Source organism: Symphodus melops (assembly GCF_947650265.1).
Source record: "Symphodus melops genome assembly, chromosome: 1".
Classification (NCBI taxonomy): Eukaryota; Metazoa; Chordata; class Actinopteri; order Labriformes; family Labridae; genus Symphodus; species Symphodus melops.
In genome coordinates, this window is record NC_136691.1 from 14737573 (window position 1) to 14746730 (window position 9158).

Consider the following 9158-nt stretch of genomic DNA (forward strand, 5'->3'; position numbering starts at 1 on the left):
ATAAGAGCCATATTTAGAGGCTCTGAATAAATACCATCAGAACCTGTAAGTGTAACTTGGGGAAATCATTACTAAACTGTATGTAAACGGGTAATGGGCAGTTTTTTTTTTATCTAAAAAAAACAAACTTGAATTTCCCTCGGGATCGATAAAGTATCTATCTATCTATCGTAATACACAGCTATTATTATAAGCTGTTCATGTGTTATCTTTTTTCCTGAGTGTAATCCTTAATCCTATTCGTGTGTTGTGTAAATAAATTGCATTGGTGGGAGTAATAGTGTAAGATGCAGGGAAGATAACATGCCCACACGTGAGGACGTTTTGTTCTCATAGCATGTGGTTTGTTTAGGCTACTTATTTAAACGTGTTGCAGTATAAAACTTGCCCTGCCTAGGTTAGCTGTGGGCCAGCCAGGCTGTTATGTAACACACTACGAAGCTTCCCGTCATAGGCTCTCGCCGTCGGTACATTGAGATGCCTGCACTGTACTTGTACACCCTCTCTCTAAACTGCATGATGAACACAATGTCCTCAACTTGCCACACATTGGCTGGTGTCACGTTTTCAGCTGCTGGCTTCGACGACCAATCAGAACCTCAGAAATATACCAGGTGACAACTCGTAGCCTACGTGCGGAATGTGACGTGTCTGGTACTCCAGACATGGCCACGCCCCTAACTGCCGACTATCATGTCTCTCTTTGCATTGTTCATCGTCCGCGAGCGATAGTTGACAAACGAGCGTAAATCCGTAGGTCGTCGATAGTCTGTTTTGTATTTTGTATTTTGACGACCGAGTAGGACACTTTAAATGCTGTTGTTAAGGGCTGTGTTGCCATCGTGCTGGACACGTGACCGAGTGTCCAGGGGCGGAGCGACGTGTCTCGTGTATTGTACCGTGGAACACTGAGTTCTAGACAACACGACCCGCCAGCAAACCGGATACTGATCCCGCATCTTTGAAGACTGCGTCGTTGAAAGAGCCCCAAAGAACGAGGTATAAACATGTTTCATCTGTGTTTAAAATGGTTTGTCGTGAATCGTGTAACTTACCTTCAAATTAACTTCGTTAGTTAGTCAGCCCGAAGCTAAGCTAAGCATAGTGCTAAGTGTAACCAGCTGTTTATTGTTGAAGTTTCTTCTGGCTTGCAGGTCGGACTAAGAAATGTCTTTATGGTTACTAACTGTGAATCTCACATTGACGTGTGCGACTCTCTGGACCAAGAGTGTCCAACCTGTTTTAGGATGAAAGCTACTCCCCTTTTTATTATTGTTTTGTTTTTGCAGTGTACATTATCACATTTTAATATTATATCCTTACCTTTAATGAGATCTTTGATACTGCATGCTGTCAATCAGTGCATTATAATCTGGTTAGATAGATGTAGAGTAAGTAGATACAGTTTGCTATCAGTGAGGTTTCGCTTATGCATAGAGTAGATTCTTTTTATTCTTTTTTAATTATTATTTTATATTTTGGATTTGCTAGGCGAGCTACTTATTGAGGGTCTGCGAGCCCCATGTTGGAGACCCCTGCTCTAGAATATACTTTATTCTCAAACAACATTAAGCTACAGGATCTCAATATGATAATTTCATTTAGGACTTGGGGAATGTTAAGTTATTTTATTCTGACAGATGTGAGATGTAGTTTTTCCCCTTCATTCTCTTATGAAAAATGTGACATTACAAAGTGCTTTCTTTACATAATTCAACAGTCTCACAGTGCCATGAAAAAAGCCTCATCTCAGTGGTATGTTTATCACCATTCAGTGGGAGCTTGAAGATTCAAGGACGTTGTGTGTGCAGCAGGAGAGAAGATGAGCAACAAGAGGAAGGCAGAGATTCATTTGAGGGCAGCAAACCGACCTCGCATCATGAAGTCTGGACACTCCAGGACTGATTCAGAGAGAGACTCTGGTTTCTCAGGTTCGACTTTTCTCTTGTCTTCATTTATGTTCCTCGACGAGGGTATCGAGGGTTTAAGTTAACGAGGGTTCAAGTTAAACTTCAGTTACTCTTCTTTCTGGTTTACAGATGCGAGCTCAGAACACACAAGCACTGTGGACACACCAGACCCAGAGGATTCACCCCGCGCTCCTTTACAGCAGGGATCACAGAAGTCTGGTTCAGGGCCCCGGCCCTCTCAGCTCGCTGTGGTGGGAGGCTCCTACTCTAACCTCTCACCTATGATCATCATGAACAACGTAGTGCTCAAGCAGGTACACTGCTGCTACTCAGCAAAAATGTTTATCTCTTTTGGATGCACTCGCTCTCTGCCTCCACCCAGGGTCAGCCCTTTAGGCAGAGCAGGTCACAACAGGAATGTGGTCAAGTTTTACTGCTCCTGTGCTTAACTTCAACATGTCTGCATAGTCTATTCAGAGCTGTCCAAAACATGACCCAAAGAGACAATTAGACTGATTAAGGGTGTTGTGCATAGTTATTTATATTGTTATGACAAAGGTATTCCTTTAAACATATGCGGAGATCTAATCCTGATTAAATAAGGATCAGAAGTAGATTTTTCTTTATCTATCATGGTCTTCTAGTAGTGTATAGTACTGTTTTTAGTACTACATTGTTAAATAGAAAGTATACCGCAGAACTCCTACTGTCAACCACTTAAGCATTTGTTTTATTATGTGGATAGATATGTCAAGTATAAGTATGTTTCAGCTGATTGACATCAAATGTCATATCTGGTGACCCACACCGTTTGTGTTTTGATCATTTGTTGGCTTTTGTTTGAATAGAATTGTTGGTGGCATAATTTCAATCTGATATTTTGGCCTCATCTTTTTGTATTTTACTTTGGCTGTAGTCATCTCCCATTCTGTCAGACACAAAGCTGGGGTTATGCACTTTATCTGAATGAATTGGCTGCACGTCACCCAACCCTCTGTCAGGTTGGAAATCAATTTGTGGTATTCACGTAATAAAGTGAAGTCAGTGCCTCCAAAGACACACACAGAGAGAGAGAGGGAGGGAAGCATGTGTGTGAAATCAGGAGTGACTTATTACGTACATCATGTTACGTAATTCTATGTGTTCTGCACAACAAGGTAGAAAGCAGTCTCTGGTAGGAAAGAAAACCAGTGATTGAAACAGCTGTCTGTCACATGTTAAAGGCAGGCGGAACTTGTTGTCAGTGGACCCACATTCCCCGTGAGAGGGGAGTTGGTTATCATCCAGCAGCTGTTAAGGTTGCTCGGTTGCAATGGCAATGCAGTGGATGTTGATGTTGCAACCGTTGGAGAACTGTTATCAACCTTAAAAACATCATGAAAGTGTTCATGTCATGATTTAATTTACTTGTTTTCAACATGTGTTAAAAATTAAAAAAACATTTATAGAAAGAAGCTTTTCTATGGAAATTGTAGTCTGTGTTTACAAGATTTAGAAATTCTCCACTTTTTCAATCTTTCTTCATTGATTCTCATTCTCAAGAAGAACAGCTTTGAAATTAGGAAGTGATTGTGAAGGACCCGCCTTTTTAAAGTACCTAACTCAGCCTTCTCTGCTTTTGCAGCCTGGAGATAATCCCCCAGGTCTGAAACCCTGGGGGTTCAATCCCACAGTGGAGGTGGTTCAGCCCGTGGTCCAGCAGCCTCAGGTGGTCTTTCTCCAGCCGGTTGTCTCTCGTCAGGCTTCACCTGCCCCCAAAGATTCCTCCTCCAGACACAGACGCCCTAAGAAGTATCTTCCAATCCTTAAATCTTACCCCAAGATTGCTCCCCATCCTGGAGACAGCTCCAGTTCTTCAGGAAGAGGGACTGCTTCCTCATCTTCCTCCACCTCCTCCACTTCATCAGAGTCAAAAAGAGGCAGTAGTTCGACCTCTACCCCCCGGGAACACTGTCAGAGAGAGAAACAGCAGAAAAGTCTGTGTGCTGCTGCTGCAGCTAATTCCGGCTCTACCACTCCCAGTCTTCCTGCGAGTCCTAGCCCCATGTCTCCTTTGCTTCAGAGCCGACTTTCTCTCAGCACAGCGGAAACCAGCGCCAGCAGCAGTCCTGCAAGGGAGAGGCCTTCATCAGTTATCAGCCAGTGTGACTTTACCTTCTCCCCGTCTGTCACTCCAACCACAGGCTCCAAACACGAGACTCTTCCTGTGGCTTTTGGGGATAACCAAGAAAACAGTTCATCAGGAGAAGGTGAAGTTGATACAAAGAGGAAGCGCTTCTGCAACACCTACAACATCCTAAGCAAATCCGGCCTGCTCGACATCGCGCTCCAAACCAAGGAGCTCCACAGGCAAAACCGACGCACCCAGAGCGACCTAGACCGGCTGAAGGAGCACACAGACCTCTTCCTTCAAGCCGCATGGAGTGGTGACACCAGCATCTGTTTAAAACTGCAGGCCCGCCTTCAGGAGGACGAGGAGCGAGAAAAAGAGAGGGAGAGAGCTGCTCAGACCAACTTAAAGACAGATTAGACCAGGACTAGTGCTAGGCAATAATCCTTTAGACTGAGATGTGGAAAGGAGGACCAGGATGGGGGGTTGGAGAGATCAGAGACAGATGGACCGAAAGTAATGTGCTCCACAATACTCTCACACCCCCAGACTTGATACTCACACACAGTGAGCTGTGGCCTACATTTTGGCTGCCAGCTGCCTGAGGGACCTGATACATCCAGCTGACCTCAAAGATTTGGTTCCGATGACGACTTTTTTGTTGCCTCGTGTCTTCTGTGGAAAAAGTGCGCTTGAAAAGTCTAGCTGATGGCCGGTTAACTGCCAAGATGCATGTATGTGCCGCACACGTGTGAAGGGAAAACATTTTCAGCAGTCTGTGTATGTTATCCAGGAAATATGTGAAAACAAGTCATTTGTGTTTTCAGATTATGAACTGAGAGCAATGCTATATCTCTTTTTAAATGTTGGAGTGGCGGTGGTGTACTTTGATTTCATGTTTTTCAGCATGTGATGTTCAGAGAGGAAGAAAGAGTCGGGAGTAGAATCCATGTTTGTGAAAGAAGGGTGGGATTGGAAGGGGACAAACAACAACACTCACTGGTCAGAGTGTTTAGAGGAAAGATTGTGGATCATCATTTCTCATGTTTCTGTTTTGGAAAGAAGCATCACCAGCATATGTCGTTTTTTTTTTTTTAAATGTCTGCAGGGTAACCACAGCAACCCCATACAGAAAGGTGAACAGTGTCAGGACATACAAGTTGGATATGATCACTCGTAATAACAAATGACTGTGGTCTATCTTAAAGCTCTGATTTGAGAAACATGTGATTTGCTTGCAGTCTGAACAAAGCACCACTGCTTACTAAACAAACGTGTCCAAACAGAGAGAGTCTGTGGTCGACCACACAGTTAGCCGTCTCTGCTTGGCGTCTGAGAGAACTGCGCAGAATTAAAACCAGAATCACAGCTCGCTGTTCTACCGCACTGACTGCATCTCTTCCTCGAAGCATCTTCTCTGCTGCACAGAAATGTTTTACTCATCTACTAACAAAGATCTAAAGTCCTGAGAGATCTCGGATCGAAGGCACCAAAGAAAGAATGTAGAACTTCAATTTTGTACTGAATGCGTCCAGAGCCTGTTGCCGGTCAGCATCTTTAAATTGATAAACATGCGCCTGCAGTGTCTTTTAAGTTGTGGCTGCATTTTCAGACATGATGTGGAAGATTTTGCGATTCCCTTTAACCGTTTTAAGTTGAGCATTCATGTTGAAATCAGCCATAGTGCTGACAGGCTGGGGGAAGGTTTAAGCAGCCGTTGTATACGCTTTCCTGATATCATCCCAGCATAAAAGGTGCTTCCTTCAGTCCAACAATAATGTTCAGTGATGTGTGTGTGTGTCAGTTCCTTTAATTACTGTGCACATGGTTGTAATATAACCTGACGATATTGACAAACTTCAGTTCCGTTTTTTTTTTTAATGAGATATTCATTGTGTGAATCTTTGCGCTATGACCATCAAGCCAGCTTTTTTGATGAAGACCGGTTGTTGTGCATCAGCTTTGTACGTCGCGTATCCGGAAAAGGAGGAAGTCCAACAACTGCTGTGTTTAAATTAGAACCTGTTGTGGGGGTTTGTTGGATTTCTATAAATTATGGCCTTACTATTCAAACCAGACGTTTGTTTCAGAGCTTTGCATTTGCACCAAATTCACCCATGAGTGGCTCTGATGTAATCTCTGGGCAGAATTGAATGGCAGCTATGGTAGCTTATTTGTCGTTACAGTACCTGAAGTGCGTTTAGAGGCAAAACAAAAAAACTACCAGTATGTAAATACTTTTCTTAAATTACATCCACACATCAGATTCACATTGTCTGATTTTTGTATTTTTTATTGCCAGTTGTTTTCTTAGTTTGCTGTTTGTTCTGTCTAAATGTTTTCTATTGGTGACCTGAAATGACCTGAAAGTTGTGCAGTAACTCTGAGGTTTGAGCTCTTTTGAGGTCATTCTGAAAAGAAAAGCACATCTTTCGCTTCATATTTCAGTGTTTTGGAGAGTCTGGAGCACCCTTGTGTACCTTCAGCTCTTAAATTTCATACAGTCCAAAATGTCAACAGTGCCTGGTCTGTTTCAACAATGGCCACTGACTTAATCACACCTTCAAATGGAGCTGTTTTCATCAGGGAAATAATAAATCAATTTGCAAGATCTCAAAGTAAAGTTCCTGACTTGTGTAATCAGTTTTTAGCATGAGCTTTGTCTTCAAGATGAACTGAGTGCGGTTGAATTGGTTCTCTGCACAGTCACAGAAGTTTGTGCAGTAAAAACAATGAGGTTGATGTCACAATGGCGTTGCAAAACTTTTGACACTCTGAAGTAAAAGTGCTACATTTTTAATTTAGGCAGTTCTTCAGAAGCCCTCTGATCCATTCATGGTATCATGTGTGCATGTATGTTGCAAGTTTTCCAAATATCAAAAATAGAATTACATACTAACTTAAGTATGTAAAGCCACTTTTAGGCTCATTGTTACTATCAGTGTAATAGAGCAGTTTATTTACCAGTGTCCTTCATAAAGGCCTTATTAAGACACTCTGGCCAAAGTGCTGGAACTATTCTGGTCTTTTTGCTGGTGTGTTTGAAGTGTGTGTGGCTGCTGCAAAAAGAGCTTAGAGTTCAGACTCTGACAGATTAAGGATTTTTCTCTTCACAACAACCCATCTCAAACATTTAATGTCCATAATTATTGCATATTAATTCCAACTCTAGTGGACCAGTTCCTCTTTAATCAGATGAGTGATACACGTTGGTTTATTGAGAGTTTTAAGGATTTTTTTTGACTGATAAAAGCACAATAGAACTAGTCATGTCCTTGTCCATGTTTTTAAAGAGCAATCCTCATTTGATGCTGTCTGCTTTTACCCGGCACACCTGTCAAAGTTCAGTTACCTTTGGCTCTCTAATTTTTCGTTGTTTTTTTGTTTTTTTCATTTAAATGGATTCACACCACCGTGTTACTCTGTCTCGGGTCCCGTCCACGCGATGGCATGTTGACTGAACTGTATCAAACCATAATTCTCTTATATCTGCTCAGTCATGGACTGTTCTTGCTGTTATAACTACAAACTTGTATTGTGTTTGAAAACAAAACAGTTAATTTAAAAAGAGTAAATACTGTTCATGCTTGTACAGTAGGACACCAGTGATTTTCTTTTTTATAACACTGTATTTTCATTTTTTCATGTTAACGTTGGCAGCTTTGTTTCCTGGCCGCAATTCAGTTTGCCTTCTGTCATCTGTAAAGATTGCTGAAATGTTTGTGAAATAACCTGTGATTGTTCTATCAACATGTTTCAGTCGTGCACCAACATTGTGATCAGTAGCCTAAAAACATCCTGTAGTTAAAGCAGGCAAACTGAATGTAGTTTGGCTTGCTGGTAACCTTTTTCTATTCTGAACATGTCATTTTAAAGTTGTTCAAATCCTCATGAGACTTAGCACTGTGGAGGATTTACCAATAAATAACTTTGAATGAACTTGCTGTAAATAATGATATTTATCCGATATCAATCAGAGAACAATAAACTATGAGTACAGGGGTTGGATTAAATACGCCTCAGGGCTTTTTTGTACAGTTAAAATTAGACTCATTGTATATTAAATGTCATTCAAAAGAAAATGTTTGTGTTCATTTTATTAGGACCCAGAGGTAAATTTATGCAGGTCAGGGATGAGTAAGGTGTCTGCAGCCTGTAACAAATCTCAATGCACAGTGACTCGTGGTATTCAATGACTGTAAACATTTTTGCGGAGGCACCCATGTACAGCACATCTCCATAATCCAACGATGGCAGAAAGCTTGACGAAACAAGTTTTTCTTGCCCTGGATGAAAAGCAGGATTTATTTCTGTGATAGAGTTTGGAGGCCAGTTTGGTGATATGTGCTTTAAAAGACAGGTACTTGTAGTTTTTGACGAGCTCGATTGTATTTCCTTGGGAAGTGAAAATAAAAGGTACATCTGTTGGTACTTCACTTAAATGTGAAAACAACATGAGCTTTGTTTTATCATCGTTTATGACCAACTTTAGTTCCCTCAGCCAAGACTGGAAAACAATGAATGCTGATTGCATAAACTCAAATAAACAGACGTTGAACAACAATAGATGATGGCATCATCAGCATAAAAGTGAAAAATGCCAAGACAGAGATAGAGGTATTGATCAGTATTAGTGTAACTGTCTCTTGAACACATTAAGTTATGATAAAGAAACATTTTAGGTAACAAAGGGAGGGGCGTTTCTTGGACAGAGATAAGAAAGAGGAGGACTAAACTGTTTATTTTTGGAGTTGTACAAACACCTCCTATCGCACTGATGAAATGTGAGACATTGGATGAAGCATCACATTTCAGAAGCCCTGCAGTCTATTGTGCATCTATTTCTCTCCAGTTATTATCATTGTTTAGAACTCCAGCTCTATGGTTGTTATAGATACCTAAAAAATTTAATTTTAAACAACTGAGACCCCGATAAATTCATGTTACAATTTGTTTTTAGTGTTAAAACACTAATACCTAACCAATTACTCCTTCAATTAGGCTTTAATTAAGCAATTTGGCCAAGGAGTTAAAAATTAAAGGACATGTGAAAAATACATTTATTTGAGTGTCTATAAACCCACAAAATTTGAAATAAATCCATCCAGTCCTTTGTTTGTGGTCTGCATAAGTCTTTC

The 9158-nt window shown here is 41.1% G+C and overlaps 1 protein-coding gene across 1 annotated transcript; it reads left to right on the forward strand.

Annotated features, from left to right (window-relative positions):
- The first annotated feature begins 1518 nt into the window (after positions 1-1518).
- On the forward strand, positions 1519-4737 carry cipcb (CLOCK-interacting pacemaker b). The gene is made up of 3 exons (XM_079344058.1): positions 1519-1931; positions 2040-2224; positions 3535-4737. The coding sequence occupies exons 1-3, from the start codon at positions 1823-1825 to the stop codon at positions 4438-4440; spliced, it is 1200 nt and encodes a 399-aa protein (XP_079200184.1). The 5' UTR covers positions 1519-1822; the 3' UTR covers positions 4441-4737.
- Positions 4738-9158: the final 4421 nt, after the last annotated feature.